The sequence below is a fragment of the Actinia tenebrosa genome, unplaced genomic scaffold (assembly GCF_029948245.1).
Source record: "Actinia tenebrosa isolate PJP-AT-01 unplaced genomic scaffold, QUT_ActTen_1.0 PGA_scaffold2__45_contigs__length_23673736, whole genome shotgun sequence".
Classification (NCBI taxonomy): domain Eukaryota; kingdom Metazoa; phylum Cnidaria; class Anthozoa; order Actiniaria; family Actiniidae; genus Actinia; species Actinia tenebrosa.
Genome location: NW_028292579.1, coordinates 20,865,849 through 20,893,156, shown reverse-complemented (window position 1 = coordinate 20,893,156; position 27,308 = coordinate 20,865,849). Strand labels below are relative to the sequence as shown.

Here is a 27,308-nt window from a genome sequence, read left to right as displayed (position 1 = left end):
ACACTGGTCGAGCATGCCTCACAGCAACGACATCCCGTGCGGCAGGAATACTTAATAGCACTCTTGATTCCTACTGATCCTTCCGGTTGTTTCTCACCAGTAACGGTAATAAGCAGTTGCAACAGTCGAATCTTTCAATGAAATTGGCGCGGCGACAACTGTATATATTGCGTGAGGTAAATTACCCGTCGTTTCTTCCTTATTTCTTTGCAAATTAATGTAGTCTTTTCTTATATTCAATCGTCAGCTGCTATAACTTCTCTGCAACGCCTTTCACTTTTAACAACAACGATAACTTTTCAGGGAACAAGACTCTCAAGCGCGTTCACTCGGGTTTTCTAAAGGTGACTAACTAATAAGTGATGAAGAAAGATTCAACTAAGGCCTTGTCAGAAATTAGGTACTGGTCAAACATTGCACGCCGCAATCTCAACTCATTTATTGAATTTAATACATTTGATTTAATTCTACAGTATTTTCAGGTCTATTAACCTGGAAAATAGTATCACTATTCACATTAAGCTTATGTAAGCTTAGATATCTTGATTGTTCAAGAGCGAGGTCTTGTTCGTCTGTAAAATGTATAGAACTGTCTATTAAGATTGCTTAATATGACATACAATACGATTTTAGTTGCTGTTGAACGACATATCGCATTGTGATCGTCGTTGTTCGTAGACTTTCAAGCCCTCGTATAACATTGAAGCCCTCACCTATGTTATTGGTTATGGAATCCTCTTTATTGTCGTCGTAAAACTTCAATATATCAGGTTTGCTTTTGTAAAGTGTACAGTGCATATCAATGCATTTTTCATTCGATTAAACTTTGTCTATATTATTTGAGTTCTTTCGCTTTACTTTTGCGAGTCCCGTTCCGAAATATTTGCGTGTGCAGTCGTAACATGAGCGTATTTTCCAGAATAATGTCTTCCATTTCAAGTACGACAACAGCACTAGAAAACAAGTTAATTTTATCCTGCAATACGACTGAACAGTGGGATACTGAGCATACGCCGTTGTGACGGAATGTCTTTTTTTGAAGGAAAACAAATCTGCTTTTTATGACTCGGCGTTCCACAGGAATCCCGAGTAAATAGGTTTTCGGTCTTTTGGAATAGTAGAACTTACTATTGCACATCTTTTGGATGAGGTCGTCTTTTATCATGAGAGTATTATGGTATATGGTGTTGAATACGTCTAGCGTTCGAAGAGGTTTATCACCAAGGTCAATGGGGAACAGTATGTCATTATGGCTGGGATGTGCCTGATGCCAAGGTTGCGTGCCGTCAACTTGGTTTTACTAAAGCTGTAGGACCTTCAGATTGGGGACGAGGGACAGGCAAGATATGGCTGGACGAAATGCGGTGTACAGGGACAGAGGTCTCACTTGGAAGCTGTTCTCACGGTGGATGGGGAAACGTTTACTCTTCTTGCAATGGTCACACAAGGGATGCTGGTGTTGTATAATGGCAAATGCCTCGTTACTAGCAGACATGCTTGGCCTATGATGTAACTAACTTTAATCACTTTAATCACTGCGATAGTTATAAGTCCCAATCATTTAAGTCATTTAAAAAGAATTATAGAAAGCATTTATTATCTATACAATAACATATTTCTTCTATAATAATTTCTTTTTCTTTTCTTGCCATTTAAAAAAAAGTAGTTGCCATTATGTCCTGTTATGTGTGTGTGTTTATGATAATTATAATTCCTCTTTACACAAACATAACACAATTAAGTGCACAACATACAAAGCTAAAGGCGGCCGGAGAAGAAAACAGGGCGATAGCCCCAACTGAAATTCAACTCCTTACGTTAATTAAGAAAATATAAAATACGTCTGTTTAAGGCCCAGGTAAAACGCCGCACCCCACATGAGCCGAACCCAAAGCGGAACGTACAGTCCAAAAAAAAATGCTTTTCGGTTCAACCTGCCGTGAAGCACGGTGCCTGACCCAGGCCTAAAACTTAAGAATAATTATATAAACAAACTTATAAACTGTTACATGAGCATCACACTATGGCGGTCTGTAAATGCTAAGCTTAGTTTTGTAGTGCTCGAAAAGTAGACTTTTGAATTGTGAAACAGTTGATACATATTTAAAGGAATGTGGGAGGTTATTCCATAACTTAACAGATCTAGGAAAATAGGAGTTAGTAAAATAATTCTGAGAGTGTTTAAAATGGAAACGTAAGTTGGCGGGATCGTATTTACGAGTAGCATACTTGTTTGAGGAAGAAAAAATAAAAGCGTTCAAAATTAGCGGAAATGAGCCCAACCTTAAATTTAAACAAGAGTACTAAATCATGTATATCTCTGCGGAATTTTAGAAGAAGTAAGTTTAGCTGTATCAGTCTGTCTAAGTACGTTACTTCTTTTACTGGATAATTAAGTATAAATTTAGTTGTGCGACGTTAAATATTCTCTAGTAGACTGCGATATTTTTTGTTATAGGGTGACCACAAACAAGAAGCATATTCTAAAATAGGTCTAACTAATGCAGTGTACAATAGCTTACGTGTTGATATGTCTCTAATGTCACTGCCACAAACACGCTTGATCAGTTCAAGAATTTTGTTGCCCTTAGTACACAGTCTCTTGATATGTGTTGCCCACGACAACTGATGATTGACAGTCACACCAAGATCGGAAGTTTCAGTAGCGGATACCAAGGCTTCGCCAGCAAGCTGGTAGTTATGTTTAGGCCCCTGACAAGATCTTCTTTTAGTCATATGTAAGACTTTACATTTGGTAATATAAAACTTCATGCCATGATCAGTGCTTCATTGCTCCAAACAGTCCAGATCCGTCTGCAGTGAGGCAGCGGAAGTCATGCTGTCAATAGGGCGGTAAAGCTTACTATCATCAGCAAACAAGTCAAGACTAGAACCGAGATGGATATAGTTTGGCATATCATTTGTAGTGTTCAAACCAATGTAGAATGGACCCTGATATGCCATACTTGCGAAGTTTCAATAACAGAATATGGTGTGGCACTTTGTCAAAGGCCTTTGAGAGGTCGAGATGTAAGACGTCAACTTCCTGACCCCCAGCTAGCATGTCCAGGATATCATGGTACACCTCCAATAATTGTGTAACTGTAGACTTGCCTCTCAAAAAGCCATGTTGTAGGTGTTAGAAAAATGGAGCCAAGTGAGGGCAGCAATTAATGATTGAATACACAACGTTCCAATACTTTAGAAGTAATGCTGAGAAGTGAGAATGGTCTGTAGTTTACGGCCAAGGACGAGTCATCTTTTGTAACTACTGGCGAGATGTTAGCAAATTTTCAAGTCGTGGGAACCACGCCCGTAGATAGAGACAGGTTGAAGATTCTACATAGTGATGGCGCTATTTCGGGTGCTGTGCTTTTTAACAAAGATCCTGGGATTTTATTCGGCCCACTAGCTTTATTGGGATCAAGGCTCATTAAGGCGTCCAACACCTCGGAGGTTGTAAGTTCAATACAATCCAGTTGATCACAATCTCTTTCTAGAAGCTGATAACTCGGATAACTGTATATAACAAAAGTGTAAATAAACAAGTTGAAGTTGAAGTTGAATTTAATCAACTGGAAACTGTGAAGCTCGATGCGATCAAGGTACTACTAGAATTAAACCAACCCATAGCAAACAAGTGCAGTAGGCATATTCTTTTCAACATTCGTATTTGATTATGCAACACATTAACACCACCAAGTCTCTCGAATTTAGGCTTATATGTGACTTAACCTAAGGCAACAGATTCAGATGGTAAATCTTTTGTTAGGGATTCAATGAATATTATATAGTATAGGTTTGTATGTTTATACCACTCCTAAAGGTTTATTAACATGCAAGGTATGACAAGCGAATCAAACAGAGGGCAAATTTGATACTGCTGCAGCAGGACTTTAGCTCTATTGCCAATGCTCAGAGTCTTCACTTCAGAGCTGTGCTCTCAATGTATGGGAAAACGTGAACTCTGGCTACAATACTCATCAAATTGATGCTGCTGTCCTGTCCTGTTCTTATATTGGTATCTGAAACATATCAGTGCTTGACAGTCAATACTGCTGCTAGCCGGGAGTTTTCTCTACGCACTAAGGCTCAATTCTGCACTTCAGAGTTGCTCTCACTTCGGATGGAGAGGTCTTACCTTGCAACCTTGGTTGCAGTAAGCAACACGATGCTGCTTTTTGTATATTAGTTTGTTTTTATTTATTTATCTAAATGTTTTTCTGTAAGTATTGCTAAACGTTTGTACTAACATTTATTATTAACGGTGAACTGGGGGGGGGGGGGGGGGACAGTTAATATTGAACTTCACACTCGACTATAGATTAAAAGGAATTATAAATTAAATGTTAGAGATGTCGTTTTCGAGTTGGGCGTGTGCCTCAGGAGAGCACATCCCTAGTTCGTCATTGATATCCAAAATGACGGTTCTAATTCGTTTTTTGTTTTTTTGTTTTTTGTTTTTTGTTGTTTTTTTGTTGTTTTTTGTTGTTTTGTTTTTGTTTTGTTTTTGTTTTTTGTTTTCAAATATTTTCAATATTTTTTTATAAACAATGCTTGCTGTTCTATGTACAGGTATAAAGCAATTGGATTCCGTCGATCGCTAGAATGGTGTTAAAAAACATTCGCTAAGGGCCATCTCCTTCTGCCAATGACTGCTTTCTTTATAACTGGACACAACAAGCGCGCGCATTATCTATTTCATTGGTAAAGTACCATTTAGAACTAACGTGACATAAATCAAAGGCTTTGCTCGACATTCAAACAATATGAGATTAAATTACTGGCATCTCAGTTTTCCAGTCTGTATTCCACATTTACGGTTGTAATGAAAAATACTATATCTAAAAAAAGACAAAACTCCAAGACCCCACACTTGCATCTTTTCGTACTCTTCTCCCTTCTGCCTTGCACTAATTATTTCCCATCCGTGACGAATTTTCTCGCGGCGGGATGTATAAAGAGGGCCTGTAAAGCACAACTTTCTGTGCAAAACCCAGAAATAACTCAATGTAAAAAACTGAGGGCAGAATAAAGTTGGAAGGGAACTTCCAATTTGCCTTGGCATAGCCTTCCATAGTCGCTTGTGGGCAATTGCACATTATGAGGTCTATTCTTGACTGAGCAAAATTGCATTCACGCCAGCTCATATTGTTCATTACACGTGGTAGATAACACACGGCAAGGACGCAGAGGAGGGCATGAGTCCTGCCTTTTGAGAAGTGTTTCGAATATCAATAGGAAATATTATCAGTATAAAATGCTAGACAAATTTCGTAATCAAAACGACTATGTAAGATCACAAATTATATAAGAATAAAGAAAAACATAATGTAGATAAACAATAATTTATTTTGTCTACTGTGTATTGTAAACGCATCTTGTGCATTCCATTGTAAACGTAACTGCATACTAGTTAGTAAATTATAAATGTATCCTTTTACTTCATTCAGGGAGTTACTAAATCAAAAAAGCAATAATTTTCTCTTTTGTGATATCTATAAATTAGTTTTAAAGGTTCCAAGAAGGCTTAATTCGACCTACACTAAATTATTACAGTGTGTCATGCTTATCTGTATTTGATTGTCAATACTGCTAGTTATCAAGAAGTTCCAAAACCAGTATGTCAAAGTAGCTGGGATATGCCTGATGCCAAGGTTGCATGCCGTCAACTGGGCTTTACCAAAACTGTAGGAGCTTCAGAGGATGGACGAGGGACGGGTAAAATATGGTTGAGCAGCATGGGGTGTTCTGGCTCAGAGGCCTTACTTGGAAGCTGTACTCACAATGGATGGGGAAGTGTGTTTGGCTGCGATCACACGGTTGATGCTGGTGTTGTATGTTTTTCTAATATGTAATCAATAGCCTATAGTTTTCTTTTTGCGAAAATACCACTATGATCAAAGTAGCTGGAATATGCCTGATGCCAAGGTTGCATACTAAACAGGTTTAGGAATATCAAATGAAGTAGAATAACGAAAATATTGTTATACATATTCGTCTTGTAGAAGTATATCACCAGGGTCAATGGGGAACAGTATGTCGTTATGGCTGGGGCATGGATGATGCCAAGGTTGCATGCCGTCAACTTGGTTTTACCAAAACTGTTGGACATTCGTATTGGGGACAAGGGACGGGTAAGATATGGCTGTATTGGATGCGTTGTTCAGGCTCAGAGTCCTCACTTGGAAGCTGTTCCCTCTTGGTGCAATAATCACAATCATGATGCTGGTGTCGTATGCATTTGTTCTGGTATGGATGATGATACAAGCAATCTTTCTAGATTATTCGCCGTTGTTCACCAGAAGATGTTTCAAAAGTACAAGCAAGAAATGGTGAGCCGAGCCGTGGTCGAGCATTACGTACAGAAACGACATCCCGTGCGGCATGAATACTTAATAACACTACTGTTTCCTCTACTGATCCTGCGGGTTGTTTCTCGCGAGCGTCGGAGGCTGTCGAACCTTTCAATGAAATTGGTTCAACAACTATATATATTGCATGAGGCAAATTACCCGTTTCTTCCTTATTTCTATCTTCAAGTGTCAGCTGCTATAAATTCTTTCCAACGCTTCGACTTTTAATCTTGGAGTGGGGAGCAACAATGACTATTCAAGAAAATAGCTTTTCCATCTTGCAGAATAGTAGAACTGACCATTGCACATCCTTCGGGATGAGGTCGTGTTTCATCACGAGAGGATTGTGATATATGGTATTGAATACTTCTAGGGTTCGAAGAGGTTTATCACCAGGGTCAATGGGGAACAGTATGTAATTATTACTGGGGTATGCCGGATGCAAAGGTCGCATGTCACCAACTTGGCTTTACCAAAACTGTAGGACCTTCGCGGGATGGACGAGGGACGGGTAAGATATGGCTGTATGACATGGGATGCTCAGGCTCAGAGGCCTCACTTGGAAGCTGTTATCACAATGGATGGGGGAATGTTGGTGGCTGCAATCACAATTATAATGATGCTGGTGTTGTCACAGTCGCTTATTTTCTCGTTTCAGTCGGCAATCATAATAAAGGTTAATGGTGGTCAACACGTAAAATTTATAACAAGATCTACCTTTATAATTGTACTTCAATTTGCATAATAAATGTACAAAGATATAGTTACCAGTTTTTGTTTTTCAACATTTATCCAATCTTATTGAAATTGGTAAAGGCTGTTTAACCTGAAGCGCGTTTGTTAAGAGAGAAAATATTAAAATATGGCTGAACGGCATGGGATGTTCAGGCTCAGAGACCTCCATTGAAAGCTGTTTTCGGAAAAACATGCCTTTTATCTTCTTTTTTTTTCTTTTTTGGAAAGAATCACCTGTGTGTTTATACTAAAACAATTATTTGCCACAGGCTCAGTGATTATTGGGGAATATTTACCTCGCCGCTCGAAGGAGCTTCATAGGATGGAAAGGGACGGGTAAAATATGGTTGAACGGCATGTGGTGTTCTGGCTCAGAGGCCTTACTTGAAAGCTGTACTCACAATGGATGGGGACGTGTGTCTGGCTGCGATCACACTATTGATGCGGGTGTTGTATGTTTTTCTAATATGTAATCGATAGTCTATAGTTTTCTTTTTGCGAAAATACCACTCTGATCCTTGATCTAAGAGTCTTTTGCGAAAATGCTGATTATTGTTTGGATTTTATAAGCTTTTCATTTTCAGCGGCAATGTAAACATTGGCTGCCTATCAAATGCCGTGGTTTTATATAGATTTCATAGATTTTTGAGCTGTTTATAGAAATGCTTCACACCGCGTAATCTGAAGAAATGCTTTTACATTTTTCTTTCTTCAGTTTTGTGGTTTAGGATTCTAAAATAAATTTGCTGAAAGTGATATTTCTTTTATGTAGTATTTGATGTAATGCCCCGTTCACAGCAAGTGTAAAAACATGATTTAAAGTGGTTTAACTGAACGGGTTTAGAAAATGTTTAAAAAACTGCATTGCAACCTTTTACAAACTCTTCCTAACTGTCCATTATGTTAAACGTAAGTTTTATTCCAATGACATTAAATGTTCGCATATTATAAAATTTATAAAAACTTAGTTTAACTAAACTCGTTTTGGCGTGAATGGAGTATAAGAAATATAAATAAATTGTTGGAAAAAGACGGCTAAAAAAGGTTAATCTATATACGTCTCGTGGAGGTGTATCACCAGGGTCAATGGGGAACAGTGTGTGATTATAGCTGGGGCACGACTGATGCCAAGGTTGCATGCCGTCAACTTGGTTTTACGAAAACTGTAGGCCATTCGTGGAATGGACGAGGGACGGGAAAAGTATGGCTGTACAACATGGGATGTTCAGGCTCAGAGTCCTCACTTGGAAGCTGTTCTCACAATGGATGGGGAAACGTTGCCTCTTATTGCAATAATCACTATGATGATGCTAGTGTAGTGTGCATTTGTCCTTGTATATTTCATGATATTAAGCAATCCTTCTAGAAGATGTTTCAAACTTACAAACAAGAAAAGGTGAATCGAACCCAGGTCGAGCATTACTTACAGAAACGACATCCCGTGCGGCAGGAATACTGATTAACACTACTGATTCCTTTAATGATCCTGTGGGTTGTTCCTCACCAGCGTCGAATGCTGCGCCAACGGTAACCAGTTTTAACAGTCGAGGCAAATTACCCGTTTCTTCCTTATTTCTATCTTCGAGTGTCACCACCATTAATTCGAATCCTAACCTTGGAGAGGGGAGCGACAATAACTATTCAGGGAACTAGCTTTTCCATCTTGTAGTATAGTAGAACTGATCATTGCACATCCTTAGGCTTTCATCACGAAAGGATGATGATATATGGTATTGAATAATTCTAGGGTTCGAAGTGGTTTATCACCAGGGTCAATGGGGAATAGTGTGCTATGGTACCTGGGGTATGAATGATGCCAAGGTTGCATGCCGTCAACTTGGTTTTACCAAAGCTGTAGGACGTTCGTACAATGGACGAGGGACGGGTAAGATATGGCTGTGGAAGATGGGGTGTTCAGGCTCAGAGGCCTCACTTGGAAGCTGTTCTCACAATGGATGGGGAAATGTCCGTTTTACATGCTTTGACCTAACTAACTTCTATCACTGCAAACGTAATCAACTGGGAAGCTGTGAAGCTCGGTAAGATTGATATCTTGGTGTTTTTCGTTCAACATTCGTATTTGTTTTAACAACACATTTATACTATCAAGTCTATTGAATGTAGGCTTATATTTCACTTAAGGCTACTATGTTTTTCAAGATTGTCAAACCTTCTTAAGGATTCAATATTCGATATATTGTTATTCGATAGTTCTCTCCCATAATAAAAAATGAAAGAAATTTGATATTTTCAGGGGCGTAGCAAGGGGGGCCAATAGCCCTTCCCATACTCCCGCTGTAGAAACCTAAACTTCTATGTAGTCACGTGATGAGTTCGAATTACCGATGTTCTGAAAACAGGATTTGCCTAAAACCCCTCTCCAGGCAAAATCCTGTCTACGTCCCTGACATTGGTTGAAATTTGTTCATGCCGGTTGTTATGCACATCAGAGGAATCAATATTGAATGGCTGCTGTATGCATGGAACGATTGTGATATAGATGATCGTATGCCTAAATCCAAGTGACTAAGGAAGAGATTATGGAGGAGAAACAAACAGGCTTTCGTTGACTTTGTAGAGTAATCAGACCTGATAAATTACTTAACTACGCTAAACTAAACCAGAAGATCATTTATATAAAGGTTGAAATGTTTTTTGTAGATATTTTCATAGGATAATAGTTTCTACAATTTGATAGTAGATGTATATCTACTAGTATCTATTACATTGTCTTATTTCTTAGGTTGCAAAGTTCTGATTTTAATTACTTTGTTTAAAAAGCCAGACAAAATTTGTTCAGTGCACAGGATTGCCTCAGATAACGATTTATGAATATTTTTTTGGAAATAAAGTACATCATTTAGTTGAGTGTATAGTTCAGAAATACGAGTATCGTATTTTTTCAGCAAGCTTGCACGTCGCACAGAATTGCTCATCAACTCTGGTCATTTCTAATAAAGAGAAATTATGTGAACAATGGGGAAGCATTTTTTAAAGAAACACTGTAATATCTTCATACTATTAAAAGGATTTTTTTTAATGTTGAAAAAAAATGATTAAAAATATTTTTCAAACCCCAAATTCGCGGGCATTTTCTCCAATTTAGGTACCAGTCTCAACTCGGACAGCTTCTCGAACCACAACCAAAATATATGCTTAGTTCGTGAGCAAATGTTTCCGTTTTAAAGCGAGATCTGGAGACACAATTATGGATATTGAACAATATATAAGCCAGGTTTCTATGGCTATACAAATGGCGGTAGAAGGATGATTTCTTATATCAAAACAAGCACTGGAAATCATCGTCATTTGGACTGTTTTGCTTTGTTGGGTCAAAGTTAAAACTCCTGAAAAATCGCTACTTGGTTTCAGCTTCAAAGAGAGCTGGATTTTGGAAGCAATTAAGCAATGGTTGGGCAAAATTTGGGCAGTTGGGCAATATTTTCTTCACGACCATCAGCAGGACCCGCACAAAGCACAAGAATGATAATTTTCCATACATATTAACACCACGCACGAAACTTAAAATTGGCCCACAAAAAATCGCATGTTGGAAAATTGAATCACCAAGGTAAGTTATTACAATGGTAAGCTTATATCGTGTGTGGTTGTCATTCTTTAATGGTGTTTTCTTGCATTAACTTTCGATTTTCTTCACGAAGCGCTTAAACTTTCAATATTATGACTATAAATGGCCGTGAGAGGAAAATTGATATTCGGAATCTGGAATCTAGTAATTTATTCTCTAATTTCCCGGATGTGTCACTCAATTCTGTGCGATGATATCTTACCACGATAAAGCTAAGTAAATGTGTTTCACAGTAGTAAACTATTAAGTATTTTCTCCCCAAAGGTGTGAATATTGAATAAGTAGAACTGTGGTGAAATAATGATAGATGTGTTGATGATCATCACAGTGAATGAGCGATCTAAGCGAACGCTGTAAAGAAAGACCTGGAAAAATTATTTCAGGCTTCAACGGGAATCGAACCCATTACCTCCGCCAAACGGGTCTTGTGGAGGTGTATCACCAGGGTCAATGGGGAACAGTGTGTGCTTATGACTGGTACATGGATGGTGGACGAGGTACGGGTAAAGTATGGCTACGAGGCATGGGATGTACAGGCTCAGAGGCTTCACTAGGAAGCTGTCCTCACAATGGATGGGGAAATGTCGGTGGCTGCAATCACAATTATGATGATGCTGGTGTCGTATCATGTATCTGAATATTTGGCTGTAAATATGGCAAGATGTTTGTACTAACAGTTATGATAAAAGGTGAACTGTAAAAAAAACTAAGGTAATTCTGAACTCTACAATCGTTACTATAGATTAAAAGGTCAATTTTCAATCACTTCAGAACTTTTGAGAGACATTCGCTAATGAACATATTTGATTTTTTGTTTATAACTGAACACAACATGCGCGCTCTATTTTGTTAGAACCATCAGTAGAAATTATATTTTTAATCTAACGAAAGTCTGGAGAAATTAATCTAAGTTTTTGCTCGACATTCAAACAATATAATATTAATTTACTGGTATCACAGTTATTCAGTCTGCTATTCCACATCTACGGTTGTAATAATCACGAAGATCTCACACTTGCATTTTTCGCACTCTTCTTCCTTCTGCCTTGCACTAACTCTGTAAACATTTTCTTCTGAATCGTCTGATGCTTTCTTTATTTTCCCCCCGCCTTTCACCATACTCCGCAGGTAATATTATAATAATGCGTTTGGCCCTTAAGTAGGCTGTGTCTACCATCTCACTCACCACTCACAAGGGCTTGTACCGTTTCTAACCACATAATGATAGACTTGTTTTACTACTTTAATTTAACACGCTGCTCTAAGTGGTAAAACAATGTGTTCCATACAAGTCTTTTTTCCCCATTCAAAGTACGTCTACTAAAGGTTTTTAACTGTGCGTCGCAATAACGTTTTCCTGGTCGACCGCAGACCAGCGTCGCGATCGCGCGATCAATATCTTATCGTAATTTACGAATGAATTCATATACAATGCTGTCGTGTGCTGTTTTATATTATTGATAGAGTTTGTCGTAGATACGCAGTTGAAAACAAGTCAGTGTCAGGAAACTTGATTTGAGCGGAGTAGATGATGAGGTGATCACTATTTGGTCTAGGTGGACTTGGGTGTGTTTGAGTCCTCCTTGAAAACATGTTGGGTTTGAAATTTTTAATAGATCCCTTGATACGTCTGGAAAGTAATAGGTAGTCTTGCCGAGTAAATGAAAATTGTCTAATTATATGACAACAATGATGGAGATATATTATTCGATGAATGACCTGTCTTTTCGGTGCAGCAGTCGATCCTCCTGATATTTTTTTCTATTTCTTAAATTAAACTTATTTGCCTTAAATTCTGTTATAAGTTGCTTCTGGTGCATTTTTTCTTTTGAACATTATTCAACTTTATTTATGTTACTTATTACTCTTCAAACTAAAGAAGTTTGAGAATCTCAAAAGGTAAAATAAGTAAAATAGTGTTACCCACATTTGTCTCGTGGAGGTATATCACCAGGGCCAATGGGGAACGGTGTGTGAAGATTACTGGGACATGAGTGATGCCAAGGTTGCCTGCCGTCAACTTGGTTTTACCAAAACTGTAGGTGCAATAGTCACAATGATGATGCTGGTGTCGTCTGTCATCTTTTTAGATTATTCACCGTGACATTGTTCTTCACTAGAAGATTTTTCTGAAGCATAAACAACGAAAGAAGTAAGTCGCTCCCTGCGTATTGCATGTCTTACAGCAACAACATCCTTTACAGCCTAATATCACTACTGATCCCTCTGCTGATCCGTCGAGTAGTTTCCATCAGCGTCGTATGCTCTGCCAAGGGTAAGCTGTTTCAGCATTGTAACCTGCAAATGAAATATGTGCAGCAACTATATAGATATATACGGCGTGAGGCATATTACCCTTTTCTTACTTATTCTTGTCCCAGAGTACTGTCTTACACTCTTTCCAAAGGAGGTCGCAAATTAACGTAGTCTTTCCTTATCTTCAAATGTTAGCAACTATAAATTTTGTGCAACGCCTTCGACCTTTAACCTTGGAAGGGGAGCAACGATAACTGCTCAGAATCGATAACTGACCATTATAAATCCTTGGGATGAGGTCGTATTTCATTACGAGAGGATTGTGATATACGGTGTTGGATACGTCTAGCGTTCGAAAAGGTGTATCACCAGGGTCAATGGGGAACAGTATGTCATCGTGGCTGGGGTATGTCTGATGCCAAGGTTGCATGCCGTCAACTTGGTTTTACTAAAGCTGTAGGACCTTCGTATTGGGGACGAGGGACAGGCAAGATATGGCTAAACGGCATACAATGTACAGGCACAGAGGTCTCACTTGGAAGCTGTTCTCACGGTGGATGGGGAAACGTTCACTCTTACTGCAATGGTCACACAAGGGATGCTGGTTTTGTATAATGGCAAATGCCGTATTACTAGCAGATATGATATGAAATATGAACTAACTAACTTTAATCAATGCAAATTTAATCAACTGGAAACTGTGAAGATCGGTGAGATCAAGGTACAACTTGGATCAAACCAACCCATAGCAAACAAGTGCAGTTGGAATATATTTTTCATCATTCTTATTTGATTAAGCAACACATTAACACCACCAAGTCTCTCGAATGTGGGCTTTTATGTAACTTAACAACCTAAAGCAACAGATTGGGATGGTTAATCTTTTGTTGGGGATTTAATGTTGAATATTATAGAGTAGAGGTTTGTATGTTTATACCACTCCTAAAGGTTTATTATCATGCAAGGTATGACAAGCGAATCAAACAGATGGCAAATTTGATATACGGATATGAGGGAATGCATGGCTACTGCATGCTTGGTACGATTGTGAAATGGATGATAGTATGTCCAAATCGAAGTGCTTATGAAAAGGAGATTATGGAAGGGAAACAAACAGGCTTTAATTGACTGGTAAAGTATTGACTGCGCGCGCATTATCTATTTCATTGGTAAGGTACCATTTATAACTAACGGGGCATAAATCAAAGTCTTTGCTCGACATTCAAACAATATGAGATTAATTTACTGGCATCTAAGTTTTTCAGTCTGTATTCCACATTTACGGTTGTAATGAAAAATACTATATCTAAAAAAAGACAAAACTCCAAGCTAAGACCCCACACTTGCATCTTTTCGTACTCTTCTCCCTTCTGCCTTGCACTAATTATTTCCCATCCGTGACGGATTTTCTCGCGGCGGGATGTATAAAGAGGGCCTGTAAAGCACAACTTTCTGTGCAAAACCCAGAATAACTCAATGTAGAAAACTAAGGGCAGAATAAAGTTTGAAGGGAACGTCCAATTTGCCTTGGCATAGCCTTCCATAGTCGCTTGTGGCCAATTGCACATTGGGGCCTATTCCTGGCTGAGCAAAATTCCATTCACGCTCGCCAGCTCATATTGTTCATTACACGTGGCAGAGAACACACGGCAAGGACGCAGGAGGAGGGCAGGAGTCCTACCTTCTTAGTGAGAATTGTAATCGAGCTTTACACCTAGGAAATATTATCAGTATAAAACGCTAGACAAATTTCGTAAGAAAAACGACTATGCAAGATCCCAAATTATATTAGAATAAAGAAAACATAATGTGGATATAGATGGACAATAATGTTTTTTATTTAATGTATTTTTAAACGCATCTTTGCATTCATTGATAAACGTAATTGCATTCTAGTTACTAAATTATAAACGTATCCTTTTATTTTCAGGGAGTTACTAAATCAACGACCTCCGATTTTGCACGTGTATGGTAATGTTTTGATAAAAACGCAACAATTTTCTCTTTCGTTATATCTATAAATTAGATTTAAAGGTTCCAAGAAGGCTTAATTCGATCTACATTAAATTGATATTCTTTGTGTTAGCGATTGTTCTCATTGGAATTTTACTAAAATAATATTCTTCAAGCTAAGAAGTTTGAAAATCTCAAATGAACTAGAAGAACTAATTTAGTGCTTTTCACATAGGCTTTGCAAAGGTGTATTACCAGGGTCAATGGGGAACAGTGTGCTATGGTACCTGGGGCATGAATGATGCCAAGGTTGCATGCCGTCAACTTGGTTTTTCTAAAACTCTAGGACCTTCGTTCTATGGACATGGGACGGGTAGAATATGGCTGTGGAACATGCGGTGTTCAGGCTCAGAGACCTCACTTGGAAGTTGTTCTCACAATGGATGGGGACAGGTTTCTTCTGGCTGCGATCACACTAATGATGCTGGTGTTGTGTGTCTTCCAAATTATCAATAGTCTGTACTCTCACTTGGTAAATTCGTATTTCAACAAAATACCGTTGTGATCCTCTATCTCAAACTCTTTGGTAAAAGCACTTATTAAGATTTCATTTTAATACTACATTGAATAGAATTTTCGCGACACTTTAATTTCCTAATTTTGAGAACATTGCTAGTTTTTAAAATTAAGCGACCTAGACGGCTTCACACGTTTGGAGTTTTGGCTTCCGTCAATCAAAGTTAAAAGAAATAATGGTTCTATATACATTTCATAGATTTTTTAGATGCTGCACACCACGTAATCTGAAGATGAAAATGTTTTTACATTTTTGTTTCTTCAGTTTTGTGGTTTAGGATTTTACAATAAATTTGCTGAAAGCGATATTTCTTTTATGTTGTATTATTTTATTTCTTTTATTTGATGTAATGCCCCGTTCACACCAGGTGTAAAAATAGAAATTATGCGTTCGGTGTGTAAAAATACGTTATCGATGAGTACATGTGTCTTCTGCTGATACATACATTTGAATCATGTATATGTAGAATATTCACTTGCAGGTATTCAGGGGTTAATATTCTGCTTACGGAGCTCAGTTATCCCTTAAAAGGGCTCAAATGTTGTCACTGTAAAAATCTGAGTAAGTTTCACATCGCATCGGTTCTGCAACAATCGTTCGTGAAGCGCCATTGTTGACATGCTTCGTGTAGCACACCAATTCTGTCGCCTTTTTTTTCTCGATAAATTCTTTCTAGATATTGCATATCTGAGAGCACTTTAATCAGAGTTAATAGATATTAACTCTATTAACTCTACTTTAATTAAACAATACTTGACACACTTCATGAAACCTGTGCGCCTTAAGCTTGTTCCAAAAAAAAAAAACAGATAAAATTCACTACAAAAATGGCTACGATTACCTCGTAGAAATCACTGAATCCTACCAAATCGTGTTTGAAACGTTGGTCAAACGTTTCCCAGTCGATAAAAAGTCGTAAACACTCGCAAACGGAGCAACCAAGTTGACAAGCCAGTACGTGGGACTTCGGATAACATCGGCTATCCACGCCGTGCGCCGCTAGCTGTGCATGTGGGATCCGAAAGTAATACGAAGTTTTACAACCCTTACACCGGGATGAACTTTATGTCAGTTATATCGTATGTCATTTAACTATATTTTTCGCTAGTTAAATAGGATATGAAGTATATCTGGGTAAACTCGATGGCATAGTGTCTACTGCTTATTAATATGCAGTAGACACAAAAGCATGATTTAAAGTGGCTTAACTGAACGGATTTAGAAAATTTTTAGAAAACTGCAATGCAACCTTTTACAAACTCTGCCTAACCGTCCATTATGTTAAACATAAGTTTCAGATTTAGTTTCAATTCAGCTTTATTCCATTGACATTAAATGTTCGCATATTATAAAATATAGAAAAACCTAAATTAACTAAACACGTTTTGGCGTGAATGGAGCATAAGAAATATAAATAAGTCGTTGTAAAAAGACAGCTAAAAAAGGTTAATCTATGTACGTCTCGTGGAGGTGTATCACCAGGGCCAATGGGGAACAGTGTGTGAAAATGGCTGGGATATGAGTGATGCCAAGGTTGCTTGCCGTCAACTGGGTTTTACGAAAACTGTAGGCCCTTCGTGGAATGGACGAGGTACGGGTAAAGTATGGCTGTACCGCATGGGATGTTCAGGCTCAGAGTCCTCACTTGGAAGTTGTTATCACAATGGATGGGGAAATGTTGGTTGGTGCAATCACAATTATAATGATGCTGGTGTTGTCACAGTCGCCTCTTTTCTCGATTCAGTCGGCAATCATCTTAAAGGTTAATAACGGTCAACACGTAAAAGTTATAACAAGATCTACTTAAAAATTTCAAAATACAAGTCTGTGCTAAGCGCTTTGAAAATAAAAGATGATGAAAACGTTCACGATAAATTAAGGTAAGACTACGAAAGAGTAAAACAAAAACTATGATTTGAAAGCTAATTTGAACAAATAAGTCTTAAGTTATGATTTGAATAAAGCCAAATTAGTAGTGTCTCTTATTGATGACGGGAGCATGTTCCAAAGTTTAGGGGCAGCAACAGTAAAAGAACGTAGACCACAAGATTGAAGATTGTAGGACTTGGAGTTTAGAGCCAGATGAGAAGACGATCAAAGATTGCGTGAAGGTTTATAGGTAGAGACGAGATCTTGGACGTAGACAGGAGAGAGATTATGCAGGGCTTTGAAGGTAAGCAAAATTATTTTAAACTTGATCCTTTCAGCCACAGGAAGCCAGTGTAAATCAATGAGAACAGGAGTTATGTGATCATGTTTGCGTGACATTTAGGTGATGAGACGAGCAGAAAAATAACAACTTAAAATTAATTATGAATGCTATAAACTCGATTCTTCGATATGTTTTAGAGAACTATGATGTGACTAAGTGTAGAAAATTTCATATCGTTTCATCGTTTTGTTTCCGAGTTGTGCAAATTTGATTTTCTTCATGTAATTCTGACCTTACACTTCTTACGGGTCTGAAAAGTCATAAAAATGAAAAAGAAATCGCTAAATGAAACATTTTTATTGTTTTAAATGTCTTAAGTTCGATTTATGTATGTCTAAAGTAAGTTTGATATTGTTGCCTGCGTGAAATATTTTTTTAAATTTGGCCTCCATTGCTGGTGGACCAAGCTAGTCCACCAGCGAGTTTTCGCCATATATTTACACTATAAAATCGGAAACTTCATTCGACCATAGCTCGTTTCAAAAATGCTCTAATGCTCCAATTTTTAGCTCAAAGTTTCATTATTGGTGGCTCTGCATGGTCATTAGGATTGTTTTTTGATTGGAACCGAAAAATATCCTGGCACCAGCAATAACCACGTGGTTGCAAACGAAGATAGTGAAATTGGTAATGGTTGTTTCACCTGAAGCACGTTTGTTTGGAGAGAAAATATTAAAATATGGCTGTACGGCATGGGATGTTCGGGCTCAGAGGCGTCCCTTGGAAGCTGTTCTCACAGTGGATGGGGAAACGTTGTCTCTGGCTGCAATACTCACCAATATGATGCTGGTGTCGTGCACTTTGATATTGTATTGGCATCAAATGCAATCTCTCTAAATTAATCGCCGTTGAATTGTCCTTCACCAGAATATCTTTTATAAGTACAAGCACTAATCCTTCTGCAGATTCGGCAGGTTTTTTCCACCATCGTCGAATACTGTGGCAAGTAAGCATTTGAAACAGTCGATCCTGGCAACAAAATTGGTGCAGGAACTATATAAATATTGCGTAAGACAATTTACCCTTTTCTTCCTTATTCTTGTCCCTCTTTTCAAAAGTCGCAATTCCACGGAGTCTTTCGAATTCCTTATCGTCAAGTATAAGCTGACGTCAATTCTCCGATGCGCCTTCAACCTCTGACCTTGGAGGGGATTATTCGCCGTCTAATTGTTGTTCACCAGAAGATGTTTCAAAAGTACAAGCAAGAAAAGTTGAACCGAGACCCGGTCGAGCATTACTTACAGAAACGACATCCTGTGCGGCAGGAATACTGATTAACACTACTGATTCCTCTACCGATCCTGTGGGTTGTTCCTCACCAGCGTCGAATGCTGCGCCAACAGTAACCAGTTGTAACATTCGAACCTTTAATGAAATGGGTGCAACGACTATTTATATATTGCGTGAGGCAAATTAACCGTTTCTTTCTTATTTCTATCTTCAACTGTCACCACTATAAATTCCCTTAACGTCTTCGAATTTTAACCTTGGAGAGGGGAGCAACAATAACTATTCAGGGAAATAGCTTTTCCATCTTGTAGAATAGTAGGACTGACCATTGCACATCCTTGGGATGAGGCCGTCTTTCATCACGAGAGGATTGTGATATATGGTGTTGAATACTTCTAGGGTTCGAAGAGGTTTATCACCAAGGTCAATGGGGAACAGTATGTCGTTATGGCTGGGGTATGAATGATGCCAAGGTTGCATGCCGTCAACTTGGTTTTACCAAAGCTGTAGGACGTTCGTACAATGGACGAGGGACGGGTAAGATATGGCTGTGGAAGATGGGGTGTTCAGGCTCAGAGGCCTCACTTGGAAGCTGTTCTCACAATGGATGGGGAAATGTCAACTCTTACTACTGTAATGGTCACACAAGGGATGCTGGTGTTGTGTAGTGGCAATGTCCATATTACATGCTTTGACCTAACTACCTTCAATCACTGCAAATGTAATCAACAGTGGGAAGCTGTGAAGCTCGGTAAGATTGACATCTTGGTATATTTCTTTCAACATTCGTATTTGTTTTAGCAACACATTTATACTATCAAGTCTATTGAATGTAGGCTTATATTTCACTTAAGGCTACTATTTTTTTCAAGATTGTCAAACATTTTCTTAAGGATTCAATATTCGATATATTGTAATTCGATAGTTCTCTCCCATAATAAAAAATGAAAGAAATTGAATATTTTCAGGGGCGTAGCAAGGGGGGCCAATAGCCCTTCCCATACTCCCGCTGTAGAAACCTAAACTTCTATGTAGTCACGTGATGAGTTCGAATTACCGATGTTCTGAAAACAGGATTTGCCTAAAACCCCTCTCCAGGCAAAATCCTGACTACGTCCCTGACATTGGTTGAAATTTGTTCATGCCGGTTGTTATGCATATCAGAGGAATCAATATTGAATGGCTGCTGTATTTATGGAACGATTGTGATATAGATGATCGTATTCCTAAATCCAAGTGACTTTGAAGAGGAGATTATGGAGGAGAAACTAACAGGGTTTCCTTTCTAGAGTAATCAGACTTGTGACTGTCGCAGCGCGGGATAAATACTTAACAACACTTAACTAAACCAGAAGATCATTTATATAAAGTTTGAAATGTCTTTTTTATAGATATTTTCAGAGGATAATAGTTTCTACAATGTAATAGTTGATGTATATCTATTACATTGTCTTTTTTCTTCGGTTTCGTCTTATTTAATAAGCCAGACAAAATTTGTTCAGTGCACAGGATTGCCTCAGATAACAATTTATGAATATTTTTTTGGAAGTAAAGTACATCATCCGTTGAGTGTATATTTCAGAAATACGAGTGTCGTATTTTTTCAGCAAGCTTGCATATCTTATACCACGATAAAGTTAAAATATTATTCATAGTAGTAAACTATGTAGTATTTTCTTCCCATAGTAAATCAGTTAACTGAATGTGTGATTCCCCCAAAGGTCTTGTGGAGGTGTATCACCAGGGTCAATGGGGAACAGTGTGTAATTATGACTGGCACATGGAGGAAGCGAAGGTTGCATGTCGCCAAATGGGTTTCGCTAAAGCTGTGGGATTTTCGCATCGTGGACGAGGAACGGGTAAAGTATGGCTACGATACATGGCATGTACAGGCTCAGAGGTTTCACTAGGAAGCTGTACTCACAATGGATGGGGAAATGTCGGTGGCTGCAATCACAACTATTATGGTGATGCTGGAGTTGTGCCCTAATTATGTTTTATCAATTCATGTACATGTATCTGAATATTTGGCTGTAAATATGGCAAGGTGTTTGTACTAACTTTTATAATAAAAGATGAACTGTAAAAAAAAAAATGTAATTCTGAACTTTGCAATCTTGACTATAGATTAAAAGGTCAATCTTTAATCACTACAGAACTTTTGAGAAACATTTGCTAATGGACATCTTTCTCCTTATTCCAATGACTCCGTTCTTTTTGGACACAACATGCGTGCTCATTATTTATTTTGTTAGTACCATCAGTAGAAATTATATTTTTAATCTAACGAAAGTCTGGAAAAATGTTTTGCTCGACATTCAAACAATATGAGATGAATTTACTGGTATCACAGTTTTTCAGTCTGCTATTCCACATCTACGGTTGTAATAATCGCAAAGATCTTACACTTGCATCTTTTCGCACTCTTCTTCCTTCTGCCTTGTACTAACTCTTTCCCATCCATGACGGATTTTCTGCAGCGGGATGTATAAACAGGGCATATAAAGCAAAACCCTGAGAAATATCACTGCAAAACCCAGGAATAACTCAATGTAGAATACAGAGGGTAGAAAGTAGTTGGAAGGGAACTTCCAACCTCTATGTGCCATGGCAAAGCCTCCCATTGTCGCCATGTGGCTAATTGCACATCCCAGCATTATGTGGCCTATTCCTGACTGCGCAAAATTCCATTCACGCCAGCTCATAGTATTGATTACACTTGGTAGAGAACACACGGCAAGGATGCAGAGGAGAGAAAAGGCGACAATCCCAAAAAACATGGATAATTCCCCGTTCAGGTTCAGCCTTGATACCACATGGATGGTGTGGTTTTGGACGTTAAAATGCCCAGATTTCTCATAGAAAGAACCTGCGAACGCTGAATTCATCGCAAGCAGTGCCATAATGGCGTGCAGTAAAGCATTGAAGAACCCCAGCAACCCTAGCTGCTTGCGAGCCTTCATCCATTCGTCAAGCCACGCTGGGAAACGTTTCCTCTTGGTACCATTGATAAGCTGAAAGATACCAGCAATGGAACCAGGAAGATAGGCCAGGTACAAAAGACCTATGGAATTAAAGGCCAGATAGACGTTAAGCCTGCTGATTGGAAAGCCTTCCCACTTGATATTCAGCTTTCCATTATTCACAAAACGGCGCAGAAATTCAAAACAAATGATCAAAATTAAGAGAACAAAGGAAAATATGACGGGCTTGATCCATGATGGGAAAAATCGATAAGGTATGGACTCTAGCTCTGCAGCTGTCTTTAGGCTACCTCGGTCAATAGGTTCAAAACCTATATCACGAATCAAATGGTTTATTACTCGACGTGCATCAGCATAATTGGAACAAAGTGGGACTTGCTTACTTCCACCAAACGAGTCAGACTCGAGTGCCCAGGCTGATATGACATTCAAGGCTTTTACAACTTTAGACTCGGGTAGAAGCTGAGCCAGATACTCAGCACTTGAAACCTCAGTTTTCTTTGGTGGGTTATTGACATCGACGACAATCTTCCCTTTGAAGTCTGTCTGATGTTCTTCCGTGACTTCTTCATAATGTTGTCGATGTACTGCAAGTACTACAACGTTGCCAAGCTTCAATGCCTCTTCGTTCTCTAAAACTTCCACTCCATGTGGGATAATTTTTGCTTCAACGATTCTCGGGTTACTAGAGCCAAGCACAACTGGGATTCCAAAGCGGTGAAGCCTGGTGGCCAACGCTCTCCCAAAATCACCCGTTCCAACGATGATTACTGGAGTAATATCTGAACTACCCAAGCTTTCATTAATAGTCTGAAGTTCAACGATGTTCGACATAATGAGCCTGGAAATAATGATAACAGACTTTTAAGATAGCTATCTAGTATATAATAATAATAATAATAATAATAATAATAATAATAATAATAATACTATTACTATTACTATTACTACTACTACTACTACTACTAATAATAATAATAAAAATAATAACTCATTTATATAGCGCCAAAATCCTAAAGTTCAATGGCGCTTAAATACAATGGATTATAGTATATATTTGCTGTTGTCTTGTGGGAAGGGTAACGTACTGACTCTATTTGTCTATTTTTTTACAGTTGCTTACATGATATATACAGACAAATAAAACTTGCCATAATAATAATAATAATAATAATAATAATAATAATAATAATACTATTACTATTACTACTACTACTACTACTACTAATAATAATAATAATAATAATAATAATAACTCATTTATATAGCGCCAAAATCCTAAAGTTCAATGGCGCTTAAATACAATGAATTATAGTATATATTTGCTGTTGTCTTGTGGGAAGAGTAACGTACTGACTCTATTTGTCTATTTTTTTACAGTTGCTTGAATCTTTCAATGTAGTAGGTTCCTAGCCTGCGTGCAGCCGAAGTAACTAACTGTTAGTTATACGAGAGAAAATTCCGGAAGCACGCAGGCTATAAGATCCCTTTCAGCCTAAGGCTCATTTCTTTAAATTTCTTTAAATTTTGAAATTTTCTGTCTTTGGTTTTGCGCAATTATTTTACAATCTATGATCTCAGTAACTCTTTTTTAACTTGTTCATTGGGAAATTAATACGCATAGAAGGATCAGGGTATTTAGCTATCAGTCGTTGAGCCCGAATGGACCATGAGGGCAAGTGGACTAATTGTTTTTAGTAAACTCTAGCTCGTTGCTCAAATATATAGATGCAAAAAAGTTTTGAATTAAAGTTAAATTTAATGTTTTGGTTTTCAAAGCCGGCACTTTTCTTTATTAATAGTTTATAACTCATATAGCCTAGTAAAAACTCATCCAATCAAACCGCAGTATGGATGATAGATCGACCACTAGTTGAATTGACTAATATCAATCTACTCTAACACTGAATATCCGTGCAACGCAAACGACTTGTCAAGTTTGACAGCTAACATTGGATAAGCAGAATACGGGTCAAAGCCTCAAGCTTCGTTTTTGTTTACCTTCATCAATAACGAGCTTCTATTATAGATTTTCGTCACAAATCAAAAATCAAATGGGTCTGCTTCTGGAACACGAATACATTTATACTTTTTGGTGTGGCATGATGCGGTAGAAAATTATCCGGAAAATATTAATTATTAAAAGGAGGTAGGTATTCTTTTCCATCTCACTAGCGAAAATTAAAATCAACGTATTTTTTGACTCCCATACGAGGGAATTAGTTAATGTCTTTATCAGTATTCAACGTAGCTCTCTATTACGCTTACTGACTTGTGAAGTTGCCAAAACTGATGGTATATACTCAAGTTGTTTTAAGGCAAAAGTATTTTTTTCTTTATGATGGCTCAAACCATGAAAGTTTGTTCGTCGATTATATTTTAAATGTAGTTTTCTGGGTATAAGAATATGAAACAGCGGGTGTTGCATGATTAGGAATGGATAGGAAAATTTTTTTAAGTCGTTACGATCATGTCACCGCTTGCTAGGGAGTAAATTCCATGATGAAAACCTCTACCAAATTTCTAAAGTTAGTATAGATACGTAGTACTAATACTCTAGACAAAGTGAAGGCAAAACAGTTTCGATCTAGTATTCAATGCAAGGAAAAGACTTTCCAGCAAGAAACGTAAATTTGAAAACATTTGTTTCGAGCCGATACGACCAGCATTCGCTAAGAAGTAAACCAATATCACGATGAATGCCTCTTCCAAACCTAGGTAATGTACTGGTACCCGGGATAACGCGAACAGCATTGCAACAGGAAACTTAAAATTCAAAACATTTTTTTCATTGACTGGGAGGACATCTTCAGCAATTGTGGTCCCCTAAGTTTATAGCCTATTATCCCTTCAGCAAGTTAGTATAATACAGTGCAGTACAGTTATATATTCTTTCTCAAATGTTGACTTAGTCAACTAAGAGCCAGTGTGAACCGTTAAACTGCGTCAGTCTCTTCGCTTGGTCAACTGAGGTTCCAAACAGCTGTCCAATCTTTAGACACCGCGGGTCTCCGCTATAGTAATTCTTACTCGGTTTCGCAAACAGAACCTTCTTAGTGATAGCAGTGTTGTCAGGCCTATACATATGTGCGATGTACTTTAAATATTGTGAGTTAATGAAATCAGTGGTGGTTAACTTAAAAGCTTATGGCAGCTTTGACCGCCACTGCACACTTAATTAATTCACCTTTGTAATCATTTGTCTTTCTTAACTCCTGTAATTTTAAGTGTTTTCCCGTAATTCATAATGTAAACTTGTTAATTCGTGTGCAAATAAATAAAGCCTAAAGCCTAAGTCCAAAATTTCTGAGGGACATCGTCTTCATGTTATTATGAAATTCATCGTTTGTATCGATCAAAGCTGTGAACATTTTCTTCTGAATTTGTCTGATGCTTTCTTTATTTTCCGCCCGCCTTTCACCATACTCCGTAGTTAATAACATAATAATACGTTTGGCCCTTATGTAGGCTGTGTCGACCATCTCTATACCACTCACCTTTTTTCAATTGAATAACTAAGCAACTGGGAAGGTAGACTGAGCTATGTTTTGGATGCGTAGCTAGCGAAGGACTTTGCACTGACGAAAACTTATATCGCTTCACTGGTTTACTATGATTTTAGATGAGGAGACGTGATTAAGGTCACCATACCAGACAATATTGACGGAAGGCTATGATTTGTAGAGAAAGGTATCTGTGTTACATTAACCTTTTCAGCCTGGAACGTCAAGCTTAGAACATGTCCAAGAAAGCATGTCATTTTGTATGTTTGAGTTCATGGGAACAAAAAAAATTAAACATACACAGACCAGTTATCGTCAGTAGAGTCATATAATGAAAGTTCTCACATTCCAGCTGAGCGGTGGATTTCGTTTCAGCCAATCACAGAGCGTTTAGCTGTTTTGCCACAGGCCCTCATTTCCAGGCTAAACTATAACCCAACTTTTGCACATTTTTCTGGTTTCTTTTGACTAAATATACGTGCCTACGAGAAGCAGAAATATGAAAAGGAGGAAAAAAACAATTTCCCTTTACCGCCATGTTTGCTTCGTTCTTTCAAGTTCCAAAAATACGTACTCGATGAGTACATGTGTCTACTGCTGATAGATACACAGCAACATTTTTGGATCATGAATATGTAGAATATCGTAGAATATTCACTTGCAGGTATTCAGGGCTTAATATTTTGCTTACGGAGCTCAGTTATCCCTTTAAAGGGCTCACTGTCACTGTAACAATCTGAGTCAGTTTCACCATCGCATCGGTTCTGTAACAATCGTTCATGAAGCGACATTGTTTACATGCTTCGTGTAGCACAAACACGCCAATTCAGTGGTGCTTTTTTGCGATAAATTCTTTCTAGATATGGCAAACACCTGAAAGCACTTTAATTAAACAACACACATTCCACGAAACCTGTGTGCTTAAGCATGTCCAAAAAACAGATAAAATTTGCTACAAAGATGGCTGCGATTACCTAGTAGAAATCACTGAATCCTACCGAATCATGGTTTGATACGCTGGTCAAATGTTTTCCAGTCGATAAAAAATCGTCAGCAGTCGCAAACAGAGCAGCCAAGTTGATCAGCCAGTACGCGGGACTTCGGATAACACCGGCTATCCTCGCCATGCCCCGCTGGCTCTGCACGCGGGATCCGAAAGTAATCCGAAATTTACAACCCTTACACCGGGATGAACTTTATAGCAGTTATATCGTTTGTCATTTAACTATTATTTTCGCTAGTTAATTAGGATATGAAGTGTATCTGGGTAAACTCGATGGCATAGTGTCTACTGCTTATTAATATGCAGTAGACACAAAAATGCTTAGCGCCGTTCATTTTGTCCACTCATGCTTTGCGCGCTGCGTTCACCGTTTAGCTAGTTAGATTAAGAGTTTAATCGCATTCTTCTGTCTTTACTCCCTTTCCAAAATTTAACTCTTTTTTGGCATCCGGTTGTAGCTGCCCTGTGTTACCATTATGAACATCAACGTAGAAAGCTAAGAAAAATTTCAATTTCAATTTCAATCAATCCGCCACCCAATCAAAAAATCAATCCACCAACCAACCAACCAACCAATCAGTCAATCAACTAACCCAATCAATCGACCAATACATCGATCAACCAATCAATCAAACCAATCAATCAAACCAATCAATCAAACCAATCAATCAAACCAATCAATCAAACCAATCAATCAAACCAATCAATCAAACCAATCAATCAAACAACCAAGAGAAACGAAAAAAAACTAATCAATCAAGTGTATGTGTTCCAGCTAGAATATTAAGGCCCCGTCCACACGTATCCGGAAATTTTTTACACGCAGCGTATTCGAATCGTTTTCACCGTCCACACGTATCCGTTTTCGTAAAATTTGCGGATACGTGTGGACGGGACCTAAGTGTAGGGT

The 27,308-nt window shown here is 38.1% G+C and overlaps 2 protein-coding genes across 2 annotated transcripts; one reads left to right on the top strand and one right to left on the bottom strand.

Annotated features, from left to right (window-relative positions):
* Window positions 1–2,898: 2,898 nt before the first annotated feature.
* LOC148909561 (scavenger receptor cysteine-rich domain superfamily protein-like) lies at window positions 2,899–20,898 on the top strand. The gene is made up of 10 exons (XM_089034182.1): window positions 2,899–3,098; window positions 5,600–5,721; window positions 6,009–6,194; window positions 6,730–6,867; window positions 8,839–8,976; window positions 11,064–11,309; window positions 15,125–15,381; window positions 16,937–17,147; window positions 19,308–19,445; window positions 20,630–20,898. Exons 1-10 carry the CDS (start codon window positions 2,899–2,901, stop codon window positions 20,896–20,898), a joined length of 1,905 nt encoding a protein of 634 aa, XP_088890308.1.
* Window positions 20,899–21,310: 412 nt separating this feature from the next.
* LOC116296415 (metalloreductase STEAP4-like) lies at window positions 21,311–22,726 on the bottom strand. Its single transcript, XM_089034181.1, has one exon. It carries the CDS (start codon window positions 22,724–22,726, stop codon window positions 21,311–21,313), a length of 1,416 nt encoding a protein of 471 aa, XP_088890307.1.
* Between the last annotated feature and the right edge of the window lie 4,582 nt (window positions 22,727–27,308).

What these genes read in the sequence shown, in the direction of transcription:
- LOC148909561 (XM_089034182.1), top strand. Translation starts at nt 2,899, where the DNA reads ATGGATATAGTTTGGCATATCATTTGTAGTGTTCAAACCAATGTAGAA. An exon ending in GTACAATGGACGAGGGACGG is followed by an intron (nt 8,977 to 11,063) that starts GTAAGATATGGC and finishes AAATTATTTCAG; the next exon opens with GCTTCAACGGGAATCGAACC. An exon ending in CAATGGATGGGGAAATGTTG is followed by an intron (nt 17,148 to 19,307) that starts GTTGGTGCAATC and finishes GAATACTTCTAG; the next exon opens with GGTTCGAAGAGGTTTATCAC.
- LOC116296415 (XM_089034181.1), bottom strand. Translation starts at nt 22,726, where the DNA reads ATGTCGAACATCGTTGAACTTCAGACTATTAATGAAAGCTTGGGTAGT.